Source organism: Peromyscus eremicus, chromosome 14, assembly GCF_949786415.1.
Source record: "Peromyscus eremicus chromosome 14, PerEre_H2_v1, whole genome shotgun sequence".
In the NCBI taxonomy this organism is placed as follows: Eukaryota; Metazoa; Chordata; class Mammalia; order Rodentia; family Cricetidae; genus Peromyscus; species Peromyscus eremicus.
The window spans coordinates 1434756-1450332 of record NC_081430.1 but is presented as its reverse complement, the minus strand read 5'-3'; the positions used below and the strand labels follow the sequence as shown (position 1 = coordinate 1450332).

The window sequence follows — 15577 nt, the reverse complement described above, 5'->3', positions numbered from 1 at the left end:
AGTATTCTGTGCTCCCCAACACTGCGACAGCAGCCTTAGAGGTCACAGAGGTAGGAGAGCCTTAGCTTCTAATCATATCAGGGTGAGTAGGCAAGGAGCTAAACAGAGATGAGATCATGTAAGTGTAGTTGGGTGTTAAAATCCTAACCCAAGCCTTAGCTAGAAATGGAAGAATCGGTGATCCTCTGTGAACAGCCAGGAAAACGAGCTCCTCAATGGTGACCTGGTTTCTTAAGAAACCCTAAAATCACATACATGAAGTACTTCTCAGGCTGCACATGAGCCTATCTAGCAGTTGACCAGCAGCTTCATGGCTGGAATAAAGGACCCCCAACACACACACACAATAGGCTAGCTTCACTGAATGTTAGCAGAAAACAGTATACACGGTGAAAAACATATTCAGCTTTGACATCTTGCTCTCTGGAGATTCTCCAGATGATCTACCTTTTCTTTAGCCTACCCTAGGGCCACAAAATGGCTTCCAAACACTCAAGAGGGGTTAGGTTATGGGGGAAAAAAAAACTCAAAAAAGTAAATTAATCTTCCTTGTATTTAAAACTGAGAAATTATTCCTAAGGACTGTCATGTATTCAAATGTTGGCGATTCTACTGCTTTAACTCCATTATCTTGCACACCCAAGGATCGACTCTGCCCCATATGCTGTATGGATAAAGGGCAGGAGCCTCCTGAATCCCTTAAGTTTTAATGAAGGACTGTAAAGGTGAACTTAACTGGTTCGCCCTTCATCTTTTTCTCACTAACAATGAACTCGGATACATTTTCTCGTGTGCCTTTTGCTTCTTAGGGTGTGTGCATGACTTACCAATGTACCCGGGATCACAAACACATGCAATCTGGAGAGTAACGGGGTCTTGATAACAGCTCCTGGCAAACTGGCGTCTACTGTCAGGACCATCTGGACAAGGGCAAGGGCGGCAGTGATCTCCTGATCCAATGATGGGATCACCGTAGTAACCAGCCAGGCACCTGCAGTGGGTGTAGAACACAGTGAGCCTTGACCCAGTCATAGGAATAGGCTTAGAAACTGTATTCTGTTTGAGGATATGATACCCTACTTCTCCTGTTCCCCAACAAGGGACTTTTCAGAGCAGCAACAAATTTTCTTAAATTTTAGTTAAAAACTCCATGAAGGATTTCATTTAAAATAGGTTTCTGGACTCCTCTACCAAATATTTTGATTAACAGGGTTCCTGGTGGTGCTGAATCTGGCTGTTAAGGGAAGGAAATACTTGCAAGATAATGTATTTAGGATGATACCCTTGGATTAGTGTGATGATCTTCACTAACTGTTCCCCAGAGAAATAGTTTCCCATTTGGACCTCACGGTCCCATGGGCTGCCTACCTGCCCTAGACACTTGGCTTTACATTCTCTTTGTCTTAAGGAGTCAGTCTGTCTGCATTCTTCTTAGCCTGTATGTGAATATGGAGGATGGGGGTGCTAGAGGAGATACACTACAGTTAGCAAGCTCATCGTGGGCACAGGTCTAAGCCATCCTGCAATCTAGCTTTTCCCAACAAAGCTGACAGGGATGCTCTACAGCTGTGACTTCTGAGTCTATCTCTTATATGGTTCCAAACCTGGGCAGGAAAGAGGGGTGTTCGTTACTTTCAAATCTATCACATCCAGTATTTTTAAGACTGGTGATCTGTGAGGACTGAATGGTTTGCAAATGCTTACATACCTAGATAAAAAGCCTCAATTCCGAGTCAGCCTCACAACTTTGAGCAAGGAATTATCTTACTGTGTCATGCTGCTGACCTCAAAATCAATGTTAACTGGGGTGCTTTTTCCTTCCCATGTAACACAAAAGCTTGAAGAAGCTTTGTGTCCACTCTGGCCATTACACGTATGGAAGTTGGATACTCTTATTCACCCTCCCATAGTTATAAAGCAGTACAGCTGGGTCTACAGCTCACTTTCAAGGATTTCCACTTCAGTGTGTCCATGCTTTTTGTTTTGAGATCGGGCAATAGTTTTTAAATGAGGTAAATGAAAAAATAAAAGAAAGCTCTTTACAGAGTATTAGCTATATATTTAATTTCATGCAGAAATAGTACAAGAACATGTTCCTTAGTTATGTGTTGGGGACATCTACAGTGACAAGCAGCTTCCTATAAGAGCAGCTGAGGAAGTTCCTAACACCTTTGTAGGAGAAACAAAACCAAAGATGTGTCGGAAATGGGGTGTTCATTTCCTGCCTCTCCATATACTTCATTCTTGCAAGACAATCCGACCAGTTTCCTTTTAGATCAAGAGGATTAAAACTCTGATTAACCTGGAAATAAGGTATGGAATGAGAAATCTGCTCACACTAGATAGCAGAATCTCCAATGATCTGATGAAGTGTTCTGCAAACCTAATCCTCAGTCTTTCCCTTCTCCCACATCCTTTCCCGTTGTCTACAAGAAACCAAAGTCTTTTTAAAAAAGATCTGAGGCTAGTTGCAAATGGCCAGCCAGACTCTTTTCGGATGTTCTCTTAAGTGCTTCCCATCACACCTCTTTTGAATCGGCATATGGATGACTGCCTAACCTTCTATCTCCTCTGAAAGATCAACAAAAATTTAGGGCAGATAAAGGCAGACATGGGATGCATTAATTTCCTCCTTTCACTCTTGTGACTCTTATTTTCTTTCTGTAGCAGTTTTGTGGTTAGAACCAGTTCACAGAAGTAGCCACTGTGACCTTCACATTCTCCATTACCACACTAGCACTAGGCCAAAAGCCATGTGTTTGTTTCATCTAACACCTCGATACCTACAATGGCTAATCTTGGTTGCCAACTTGACACATCTGGGAAGAGGGACCCTCAGTTGAACAACTGTCCCTAGTTGGCCTGTGGACATGTCAGTGGGGTATTTTCTTGATGCATGAAGATCCAGCCCACTGTGAGTGGTACCATCGCTAGACAGGTGGGTCTATGCTGTGTAAGATAAGTAGCTAAATGTGGGTTTAGAGAAGCAAGCCAGTAACCAACATCCCTCCATGGTTTTTGTTTCACGTTCCTGCCTTGAGTTCCCACCCTGACTTCCCTCAATGAAGGACTGTGAATTATAAGTCAACTAAGCCTTTACACCCCACATTGCTTTTGGTCATGGTACTTGTTATAGCAACAGTAAGCAAACCACAGCAATACCTTACAACAACCACACATTCTGTTTTCCTTTGCCGTTCTTTCATCTAATGAACAACTTCAGCACTGGCTACAGTACTCAGTGTCAAAGTGGCTCTTTGTAACACATGCTCATGTTAGTGATGTGGGAAGGTAATGACTCTTACCCCACAAAGTAGGTTCTAACTAGACTGTAGTGAACAGTGTAAGGCAGCATGTATCTGTAACACTTTACAGATGGACTGAAACTGTTCAGGTCACTGGAGGCACACTCCATGTCCTATTCTTAAAGTCTACTATGGTGGTTTGAAAGAAAATGATCCCCAAAGGAAGTGGCACTATTAGGAGGTGTGGCCTCGTGGGAGCGGGCTTTGAGGTCTCTTTTTCTCAAGCTTCCCTCAGTGTGACTATCAATCAACTTCCTGTTGCCTGCAAGATGTAACACTCTCAGCTCTAGCACCATGTCTACTTACACACTGCCATGTTCCCAGTCATGATGATAATAGACTGAACCTCTGAAACTGTAAGAGAGTCATTCCAGTTAAAAGTTTTCTTTATACGAGTTGTTGTGGTCATGGAGTCTCTTCACAGCAATAAAAACCCTAACTAAGCCATCTACCTAGTGTGCCTTATATCCATGATAATTATCCAATTAACATTTGCTAACTGGAGAATAGCTTTGCTTTGCACATTTTGTCTCCAGAAAACTGATTGCATATAATGTTTTGAACAACAAAGCTATATAAAGTGAGTAGTCCCACTTGGATGAAGTTTCTGCTTTGACCCAAAGTAGACAAGAGTATTTCTCAACTCTCATCCAAGCCAGAAAGTGTCAATGTGGGGGTTTCCTCAGTCCACGGCTGAATTGCCAGGCAATTCCCAAAGGGCAGACTTCTGGTGGTTGTGGTCGCCACATCTTTAGTACCAAAGCAGTGCTTGGTACAAACCATGTGCAAGCTACCCTTGTGATGGATAAACGAGTGAGCTTTTCAAAAATGCTGGGATGATCAAAAATGGAAGAGCCATATAAGAGATATAAAATGGAAGAGTCTATAAGAGATTACTTCTGTAGTTTGTGCAAGATAATTATTTACTTAGCCAAAGATGATGTCATTCTCTGTCTTCCTTTTTCTTTTTGAGACAAGGCCTCACTATTCCGCCCAGGCTGGCCTCAAACTCCTGATCCTGTTGCCTCTGCCCCACAAGTAGTAGGATTACAGGTGTGCCAACCACCATGCCCAGTATATTATCTTTACTCTCATGAGGCGGTGCCCACATACCTTTCACAGTTATGGCCTGTGGTATAGTCCTGACAGCTCAGACACTCCCCTGTCACTGTGTCACAGTCTTCAGCATGACCATTACACTGGCAGGGCTGACAGCTGGGAAAGCCCCAGTACCCAGGGAGACATCGGTCACACTGCCGAGCATATATGCCCTGGAAACAATGGCACTGGCCCGTGACAGCATCGCAGAAAGCATTCACAGATCCTTGTAGATTGCAGTCACAAGCTGCAGACAAGGCAAACAAAGAACTCATTAAATAGACAGACATGCCTTCATGTGTGCACGGCCCTGATCCATAAAGATCCAGGGCTCATGCCATCAGGTTCAGAGCAGAGTACTGTCTTTGGAAGTCAAGGAATACCTCAGGACCACTCCAGAATTCATTACAAAGTCTCTGATACACCTACGTTTGCATCCGTTGGGGCCAAAGCCAAAGGTTCCTGGTGCACACCTGTTGCACGTTCTTCCAACCACATTAGGCCGGCACTGACACTGGCCTCCGTTGGGGTCACACACAGAACTCAGAGAACCCTGAGGGTCGCATTCACAAGCTGCAGGGAAAAGAGTGGTTAGACAGGACAGGAGCAGTACATCGCACCTGCCTTACAACCTGTCCTGTCCCCCCACACCCCCAACACTTCCTGACCCCTTTCCTACTCTAGTTCTGAAAATTCCAGCTTAAAAACTTAGCATCCCTGTGCTAACTGGAGGGAACAAATCAGCTGCCCTGGCAGATCAACACAGTTTTTGTAGGCAGGATATCATTAAGGTTTTCTCCCCTTGGCTCCAGAGGTCAAGTATCTGATAGCATTAAACCTCTGTGACCACTGGAAGCTGGTCTAACCTTTCCTAGAGAAAAACATAGCTTTCAGTTGGCTGATGCTTCCTGACTCAGTCTTTCACATCCCTAGCCTGTGTCTAATCACCACTTGTGTATACTTAGGATTTATTTTTATTACTTTTAATTATGTGTATGTTCACATGGGTAAGAGCACATGAGTGCAGGTGCCCATGGAGGCAGAGGTGTTAGATGATTGGGAGCTGAACTTTGATCCTCTGCAAGAACAGTGTGTACTCTTAATCACTGAGCTACCTCTCTACCCCTTTCGTAAATTTCTTTAATTTGGATTCCTTCTTTGATGGTGCCAAATGACAAAATTATTTGTTATTTATTATTTTATTTTATTTTTTTGAAACAACGTTCCACTATAGAGCCCTGGCCTGAAACTTGCCATGTAGACCAGGCTGGTCTCAAACCCACAGATATCTGCCTGCCTCTGCCTGCTTCTTGAGTACTGGGATTAAAAGTTTTCAACTATCACACCAGGCCAACTAAAGTATTTGTAAAAATAAAGTCAAACTCAGGTTAAGATAAGACACTGCTTCCTTCATGCTGTGTCACAAGGAAGCACGGGCGTGTACCCCACTATACCTCCTAGTGCCAAATACAACCTGTAACCTCCATAGCTGCTCAAGTGACACCTACCAAGGCCTGTCTGGTGAATCAAGGCAGAAATGCTGAAGATGATGTTTCTGCAGACATCTGTCATCGGTGTTTTTACTACACTCCGGCTATTCTCCAGACACCGGTACCTCTGGAAGGTTTCCCAGGCACTGTTGGTGACCTCCCCATCTCCTGAGCCTCCGACAGTAAAGATGTCCAGGGATTTACAGTAGGGCATGAGAACAAGCTATGGGTGAACAGGAATAACACAATGACCTCATGGAGGTGCCCACATTATCAAACATAGTAAGTAATCATGCCCAAACCCCACAGCCGTCTGCTTTGGAACATAAGCTAATGGCACTCATGACACAAAGCAGAAAGCTTCCCAGTCGTAAATATTCTGGCCAGAAAATGGTGAGATAAACTTCATGCTGCTTAGTGGGCTTTGAAACAACTATTGCTGAAGCAGTTCACAGATTTGTGGGGAAACGGTTTGAACACATCCTTCCCAGAAAGGTGGAATGCTATTTTAAGTGTTACAGCTCTGAGTGGGGCAGGGGGAAGAGAAGCTTCCCCAATGGAGGTGTCACAGCTGCAGAGGAAAGGTTTCTCTGATGAAAGTGTTACAGCTCTTCTTGGGTGGGAGAAGGTTTCCACAATGCAAGTGTTACAGCTCTGAAGGGAAGTGTATCCTGATAATCAGGAGCCAAGGAATAGTGTCCAACAAACTTCACCTAAGACTTATTGGGAAAGATATAAAGTGGCTGCCTCTGCTCAGGCATGAAGAAGCAGGGAACTGGGCAGGAGACAGGCTAATACAGGGTTTTGGGGGGAGGAGTTTTCCAAGGTAGAGATTTCCAAGGTAGGGACTGGTGAGATTTCAAGTCCTGAGCTTGGAGCAAGCCCAGAGATTGGCAGGATTTTGTGCTCAGGGATTGGTGGGTTTTAGTCAGAGATTTTTTTTTTTTTTTTTTCAATTCAGATGTGGGCTTAGACCTTTTATCCTACAGCTATAAACAAAGAAACTCTAGAAGCAAAGAGGGCCCATTCTGCCTTACTGCCCAGAGCTGTCCCTTCACATAACACTTCAGTGGCAGTTGGGCACTATCTATCAGGCTCTCCTATGCACAGGAACCGGGCACTCACTGAGTCAATGAGCGTGTAAGGATTCTCCACATCACTGCCAGATGCTGTGTACTGGGACAGCTCCAACCTTACTGTGTAGTTCATTCCCTTCTCAAAGCACACTGGGCGAGGGAGGACGACATATCTGCCCCAAGACAACAGAGAAACAAGAGAAAGGCAACTTTTAAGCTTCCAATAATAACAACAGGAAGAAAAACAAAAGCTCATGGTGATCATTCCAACAGAAGACTTTCCACAGCCGGTGTCCCACTCTGATATTGTGACTCAGTCTGTAAGACCCCACTGTCACACTGACCTTGAGCCTGGTGACAAAGACACCACCTGGTTGTCATCATCAGGAACAGTGTTACCACATCGGCTGCTGGTTGGAATCTTTCCAGGTCGCTGTATGGTGATGACAGCTTTCTCCCAGTGGTCCGGCAGCTAGAGCAGGAAACAAAGGATGAAAGGAACTTCTTTCTGTGTTAGCCCACTGCAGCCAGTTCACTTCAGAAGATCTCTCCACAGCAGCTAAGTTTCAACAGAATCCACACATTTGCTTTCCCATCCCTAACACTTCCTCTACTACTGCCCAGCTCCAGCCCTAACACCTGCTTCCTTCCAATGTGCCTTTGCTGTCTACTCTTAAGAAGCTCATATAAAGACAACCTCCCGCTCAACCCATAGTCCTGAAGCCTTTTCTCATCCTGGCACTTTCCCTACGTGCACCTCTGACCATATCCTTCATCTAGCATTAGGAGTGAGTCTCAGCAAACCCCTTTTCACCTCTTCTCTCTTTTCTTGGGATCAGTTTATCAAAACTCTACTTATGTGCCATATGTGTTAGCACACATCTGTAACCCTAGCACTGAAGAGGCTGAGGCAGTACTTGGGAGTTCAAGGTTAGCTTCAGCTACAAAACAAGACCCCATCTCTAAAGAAAAAACAAAACAAAACAAAAAAAAAAAAAACAAAAAAAACCCCATCATTTAACAATTATCATTCGTGCTGTAAGGCCTAGAGCTGTGTCTTTAGGAAGTATTCTAGAAGCCCTGGCTCAGTGACAACGAAGTCTCCCATCTTCCAGTGCTACTTCTTCTCTGTTATAATGACACCTCTGGCCTTTTACTGCACTAGGAGGAACAGCTATTGGGCAGCCAGGCTTCAGGGAGGATAGCTTTTGACACATCAACATCACTTCCTTAACTTAGCCAGGTTAAGGGCCTAACAGGAGACTGATGAATGCTGGATTTAAAAAGGCACATGAAGGTTAGAAAAACCAGTGGCTGGTATTTATTTCAATGTAAACTCATCTTCACAGAACATTCTAGTACCTATTAGGACTAACGTTTTCTAGTAACAGTCCCCTTAGATCCCCCACACAATGTATATTGGTAGCTTTCTTCTTCACCTGTGGCTCATAGCGAATTAGGATGTCATACTCCATGGAATATGGTATGTTGTCAATGAAAAACTCCAGATAAGCCCCTTCAGGCACTCGGACGAAGCCAGGTCCTGTCCAGGAAGGAATCCGGTCCTGAATGTACTGCCGTTCCACCACAGTGGCTCCCTGGGTACAAGGGGACACTAGTGACTCTTTGTATGAAATGGAATTCACCTACACCTCACAGACAAAGAAGTCCAATGATTCAAAACTGTGGCTATTTTCTGTCTCCTAGCTACAAATGCCCTGAAGTTAGTAAGTTGTTTTTAGGTTTGTGTGTGTTTGTTTTTCTCCCCTCTCACATAAACAAGTAATTGGGTGCTTTTACTTTTGTGGTTGGAGTCGTCTTGGGACACTGGAGATGGAAGTTAAAAGTTTGGGATACATCTTACATGACATAACCAGTGGGTAAGCAAAGGAAAGAACATGATGGCTTCTGAGCATATCCAGGAGTGCTGAGGTGCTCCCCAAGTCTCTGCATTGCTAGCTCAGGACCTAGTGCAGTTCCTTCTCGCCCCTCCTCCATGACCCTCTTGCTGAGTACACAAGCAGGAATGTGATATGCTCGCAAGTCCTCCCTAATGATGAGTCCACTCTAGTGGACTGCTCACAGTTACTACATAGAACCTGTGGCTGGTCATCTCCAAAGATAGCCATCACCGAGTCCTTCTTTGTGTCTGTGAGTTTTGACTAACAAGAGGCACAGGCAATGTTTCACTCCCTGTGAACTATGCTGGCCCAGGGAATTGTGATTGACAGAGTCTCCGGGGATCACAGTCTAGAAGTTTAAGAGTTCTCGCAGCTTGTTTCTTCCTTACTGGAAGTCAGAAGCCATGCTATGAGGTGCTCAAGTCAGCAAATGATGTGGGGAACAATACCCTGGCTCTAGCTGTGCCAGCCAGTTATGCTTAAGTGCCAGACATACATTTTACAACAGAAAAGTTTGGGATGGTAAGTGAAATATATCTGAGCCTACACGATGTCAGATCTACAGTAACTCTGAAGAGTGGAAAATACTTATTCTTGTAGACACACCAACCAAAAGCCTTATTAGAGAACTCTCCAAAGTCTACTTGTGAGTTCCATATTGACTTACCTTTAAATATGACAGCATGTCCCCATCCTTATTTTGTGCTGACAAGACTTACAAAAATATTTCTTAAATGACATCTTTATGAAGCATGTATATCCCGTAACATCCCTCACAAGGTGCTGCTCTACCAAGCTTCCAGAAGCTCCCCTACTTACAGGCCCGAGATTGGCGTCCTCGGCCTCGTAGATGTAGTGGTCCAGGGTGGTGAAGTAGTAACCAGATTCCACCTCATTGCATTGCCGCCCAATCATGTGAGGCAGGCAGGAGCACTGGCCGGAGTCCTCAGAACAGCTGAGGAGGAAGCACAGCTCATCAGAGCTTACTGGAGACAGACTAACCCATGCCAAGTCCTTCTGTTTTGCTATTAAACTTATCACAGGGCAATGTTTTTTTTTTATTTCATTCAAAAAATAAAGTATATGGGAACAAAATAATACTTGTAAATAAATCCCAAACTTAGTCTAAACACATGACCCTGAATGTTCTTGGGCCTGGTCTTTTCAGTTTCCTCTTTCCCTATGCTCCTTCTACACTACACTGAGACTTTCTGTAGACATTACAAATTTTCTTGCTTTGGAATCTTTCTTACACTGTTTGCTTTTCTTCCCCTCTTCATTTTATTTTATGTGTATGGGTTTTTTTGCCTGTATGTATATATATACCACATGCATGCCTGGTGCTGGAGGATGCCAACAGAGAGCACTGGATTCCCTAGGACTGTAGTTATACATAGTTGTGAGCCACCATGTGGGTGCTGGGACTTGAACCCAGTTCCTCTAGAAGGGTAGCCAGTGCTCTTAATCACTGAGCCATCTCTCCAGCACCTCTTTTGTTTTTCTTCTAATTACAATTCCTTTTTTGACCTCAAACTCAAATACCCAACTCCCTGAAGGACATCTTTAACTCAGCTGTCCCAGAGTTTCCTCAGTACAACTGATCCAAAGAGGCATCACTCCCTCCCTCCTGTGTTCTCCACTGGGCTGATGGCATCCCACCCTTCACTGAGTCACAAAGAACCAACTTTGGTGCCTTTCCCCTCCCAGTGACCATGCTATGCTTTGCTGTCTCTCACCATCAGCAAAGATGACAGTTTTCTAATTGGTATTTATGGTGGTTTGAAAGAAAATGGCCCCCAAAGGGAGTGGCACTATTAGGAGGTGTGGTCTTGTTGGAGTAGGTGTGGTCTTGTTGGAGGAAGTGTGTCATTGTGCAGGTGGGCTTTGAGGTCCATATATGCTCAAGCCATGCCCAGCCAGATAGTCTACTTCCTGTTATCTGAATATCAACAAGTATTAGCTACCTCTCCAGCACCATGTCTGCCGTGCTACACACTGCCATGGTGATAATGGACTGAACCTCTGAACTGTAAGCAAGCCAACTCAATTAAATGTTTTCTTTGTAAGAGCTGCCATGGTCATGGTGTCTCTTCACAGCAATACAAACCCTAAGACAGAATCCTTGTCCAAATATGGAACCTAACACAATTCCTCCACACAGCTACCCTACAGGATCTTTCTAGAAGGCACTAACCTTGGCATAACGGGCAGGTGTACTACACCTTCTAGTCTGGCCCTTGTCGATCTGATGTCTCCTCAAACCTTAACAAGCACACTGCACAACTTGCAACTTCTCAAATGCACTAGAGACTTTGACTCCTGCCTTGGCTCACGCTGTTCCTTCAGCCTAGGGTGATCTCTCTATCGTCCCTGCTGTGGCTGTTCCTGACCACCAGCTCCCTTTCCATAATTCAGACTTCCTCTCTCATGCCACTGCCTTACTTCTGTATGCATACCATTTACAACAAAGCTTGCCACTTTTGAAGTGGAGGCCCTAGCCTTCAAGTCTACTTCTCAGAGCCTAAACCAACTTCTAAGGTTTATTTAGTTTCCTTCTCCTACCACAGTCAATGGATGCTTTCTAAGAATGTGATTCTTCCTTACTTGCGTATAAAACCTTTGCTTTTTCCTTTATCATAATCATTAGCAGATCTCTATCCACCAGCTGGACTGGAAACCTGACCGCTAGGTCTGGGTCTTCACCTCAGTTGCCCACATCCTCCCAACCCAGTGCTCTGCACAGGGAATACATTCAGTAAACAATGGATGGACAAAAGAATGAACAAGTTAGAAAAAAGAGATTTAATGTAGATAAATTCTTACTATATATTACTATTTTAGGTAATAAATTCATCTATATAAACTATAAAGCATTTATTTTTCTCTCTGCTGTATTTCTTTGTTTCTTCTATTATTTTATGAGTCAGGTAAAACCCAAATACATACATCCTTTGCTGGCTTTATTGTTCTTAAGACCAGGGTTTCTGTAACTAGCTCATGCTGGCCTGGAAGTTGCCATCCTCCTACCTCAGCCTGACTTCCGGGGTTTCAGACTGAATTGCCACATCTGGCTTCAGCCGTCCATTTTGCCTCCACTAAAGTCAAGATGTGATTTACAATGATTCTTAAGCCCGTTCTTGCTCCCAAAGTTTAGGGGAAATCGAGCTCCAGGCAAGCTGCAACTCCAGCAGATGGAACAGGCCACAGCTTGCTGTCATGTGACATTCGTGCTAGTGGAGCAAGTCTTTATCTCACAGGAATATGAGTTCTTAAAGCTACAGAAAGTTCCAGGAAAGGAAAGCCTGTTCTAATTAGGACCAAGCACTCTTGGCCCAGGCCACCAACACCTGTCACGTTCAGAAATTCAGCCATCAGTCATTGCGTCATAGGGACCCACTTTCCCTACAGCAGATGCTTACCAAGGAACCAAATATACCAAAGAAGGCAATTAGCTCTCTGCTATCATTAGAAACACTCAATGAAGATGATGATGGAGACTCTTGAGCTTGCTTTTCCTAGGCAGCACAATTCTAAATGAGCAAAAATCTCAGGAAGATATGATCACATGGAAAAATCTAGAAGAACCTTGCTTCTGACAGCCCTGTGACCTCAAATCTAGTGACAGACTGGAATCACTGCCACTGTTAAGTAGTTTCAATTCCACACTCATGTCCCTGTGCCTGTTCCAGTTCCCAACAGATGATTTTCACCCTTACTTACAGCACTCAATACCCCAACTGTTATGCTCATTTTCATAATTCCAGCCATGGTTGAGGCACTCCCAGGCACATTCCAATGTCTTTTGTCCTGAAATACTCAGCATCATTCACACCACCTTCTCATTCTCTCTTCTTAACCACTCAGATTTTAAATCCTTTCTCATGGTGTGAGATAAAACTTTGTTATTTCTCCATATGAACATTTAAGTCTTATTTCAGTATGTTTCTCCACTTAGCAGCCTCCTTCTCCCATCACTGTCATTATCTTAGGCCATGATGTCACCATTTCATGCAGTTTCCTAAACTGCATTCATCATCACCCAGTCAACCTTCCCAGAGCCTTGCTTCCATACCCCACAAGTGTTTCTCTGCACCTTGTCATATCAGGTGATGATGCCTCTGTTTGGATTCCTGCAGCTCCACAGCTCGTCCTATGAAAATAGTTGCTTGTCTTCCTGGTACAGCCCAGTGCTTTCAGATGACTACACTCCTCGTACGCTTCAACAAATATTTACCCAACAAATACTGTCCCTGGACATTGTGTGTGCTGGCCATCAGTGCCCTCATACTTTAGGCCAACTTGCTTCTGAAGCAACCCTTAATTAACCCTTACGTGGATAAATATTATGGGGTGGAAGGGAAATGTCTCTCTCTTAAACAACTTAGAATCTTACTGGGAAGATAAGCAACAAAGCAATTAACCAAGACAAAATGTAGCCAGGGGCAAAATACTCTGGGTGTACACAAGAAGACGTAATTCATCTGATGGAGAAAATTAAGGGAGACTTCCTGGAAGATGTGGCCTGACACTTGAGAAGGATGATTCTGATGTGCAGAGAGAGGATGGGAATGATGAAAACAAAGAAGTGGAAGAACCTGGCCCACCCATCCCCCTCTTAATCTTTACCCTCTCTTTCCTCCCAGCTAGAAGGCCCTCACCCAACAATTATGAGGCGATTCAACCTTATTCTGCTTTTGAAACTCATTCCCAAATCCAAGGTCTTCCCCCAAAAAAGATGACATGTAACTATTCTTTACTGGTCTAAATTCAAACAAACAAACAAAAATCACATGTCAGAAATACTACACAATTTTTCACACTCTCTCTACAAGTTCTTCTGTAATCTGAATACAGAGTTTGTTTAATCACTAACAGAAAGATAACACAAGACAAAGGCTCTGAGAGGCAGAGGCTTGGCATCAAAAGACACATTTATCCTCTCTAGGACCTGCTGGCCCATGACCACACACGGCAGACAGCATTTTGCAGATGTGATGAAGAGCAGGAATCCTGAAATGGGTGAGATGATCATGGATTATCTAAGTGGACTCAATCCAATGCTTCGAGCTCTCAAAAGTGGGAGAGGTAAAGCAGAGAAGTCAGAAAGCTATGGTGTCAAAAAGATTTGCTCACCATGGCTTTGAGGAAAGAGGAAGGGGGTTGTGAGATCAAGGAATGTGGATGCACCTAGAGGCTGAGAACAGCCTTTAGGCAACAGCCAGCAGAAAATAGGTTCACCCTACAGCTTCAAGGAAACTACCTGAAACTTGAATAAACAGGAAACACTCTCCCCTATTGTCCATCGGAAGCAGAGGCCCCTGCACCAACATCTGTCTGTAATCCACAGAGACAGCTGCCCTACCAAACTGCAAGATATTAAGTTTATATTGTTTTCAGCCACTAAAGTGTGGTAATTTGTCTGGCAACAATCATATACAGGCTCTTGGTTTCCCAACAGGTCAAGGTTAAGATTATTTAGCACAGATTTCTCACAAATACAGACAATTCAAAGTTCTAATGGAACATAACTACTTTTAGTTACACATGAATGAACAGGAAAAGTGTAAGTTCAGCTTTTCTCTATTAACAATGAAAACTTCTGAAGTATAAAAAGCATCATTCAGAAGGGCCAACTGCTGTATTTAACACCGTCATCTCGTTCATAATTGATTTCAAATAAGAGCTGGTTTATCTTGAAGACCAGCACCACCCTTCTCTCCGGGTAGTGTCACCACCTACACTTCCTAACAGGAAGGAACGATGTTCTAGAACCCCTTAATGTCCATCCCTTGTAGAAACTAACAAAAAGCTAGATAAACCACAATTATTCAGAGAGTTGGTGAAAGTGTCTAGTGACCTGCGCTCTGGCTTCACAGTTGGTCAATTTCAGACCCTCACAGATGGAGCATCTGCACGCCTCAGTGCTGGTGCCAAGGGAAATACAAAGCAAAGTAAACAAATGCTAAAAAGAGCATCAGGAGAGTGTTGGGAACTTCAGAGAAAGTAGCACCTTCTTTTAAAAAACCTCACTTTTATCTGCTCAGGAAGAGCCTGGCAGGGGTGCTGACAGCTGTGAATGGAAGGATCAGGATTGCATATGTACATGGCAGACCAGAGCCTTTCCTCCCTGCATCTATGGGACCATTCCAGCTGCCTCCCCTCAGGAGTTTCTAAGAACAGAGTTCTCAGGAGGTAGAGGCCACAGGCTGTATTGCATCCCAGTATACTCTGGAACAGAACAAACCCAAATAAAGGAGCCAAAGAGAACCAATTCCTGAGCCCTCACATCTCAGGCCTTCCTAGCAGACTGTGCAGTTGGGAAATATAGTTGTCAGAGAGTCAAGTTTTGAGCACACGATGCTTGCACAATGAATTCATCATGTTCTCTGAGGGAAGACTGAGGAGACAAGGAAACATCTGTCCCTGCAGCCACTTACACTCTCCCACCAGATGTTCTGAGTTTGATCCAGAGGCAGAGACTAAAGTTCTTTTTGGACTCAATGGTGGTTAACTCAACTCCCACAAAAAGAACAACTGGCTAAACACGTATTATATATTTCTGTAGAGATTCACATGTTTTAACAATTCAAAGAAAATTAGCATATTTCAGTAACTAAAAAATGGCAAGTAAACTTTACGAACAGATTAAAAGTTACAAAGGAAAAAAATGAAAAGATTCTTCCAACCAAATGAGAATCTATTCTCTA

The 15577-nt window shown here is 43.8% G+C and overlaps 1 protein-coding gene across 1 annotated transcript in view; it reads right to left on the bottom strand.

The window, feature by feature from the left end:
* The window catches only part of Lamb1 (laminin subunit beta 1), a 67700-nt gene that overhangs the window by 26516 nt on the left and 25607 nt on the right, over positions 1 to 15577 (bottom strand). Inside the window, exons 14-21 of the mRNA XM_059279129.1 lie at positions 9690 to 9825; positions 8409 to 8567; positions 7314 to 7441; positions 7019 to 7142; positions 5912 to 6116; positions 4833 to 4976; positions 4419 to 4650; positions 828 to 991 (exon numbers count right to left, since the gene is read on the bottom strand). Of these exons, the coding sequence (XP_059135112.1) occupies positions 828 to 991; positions 4419 to 4650; positions 4833 to 4976; positions 5912 to 6116; positions 7019 to 7142; positions 7314 to 7441; positions 8409 to 8567; positions 9690 to 9825 (1292 nt within the window). The remainder of the gene's footprint in view (positions 1 to 827; positions 992 to 4418; positions 4651 to 4832; positions 4977 to 5911; positions 6117 to 7018; positions 7143 to 7313; positions 7442 to 8408; positions 8568 to 9689; positions 9826 to 15577) is intronic.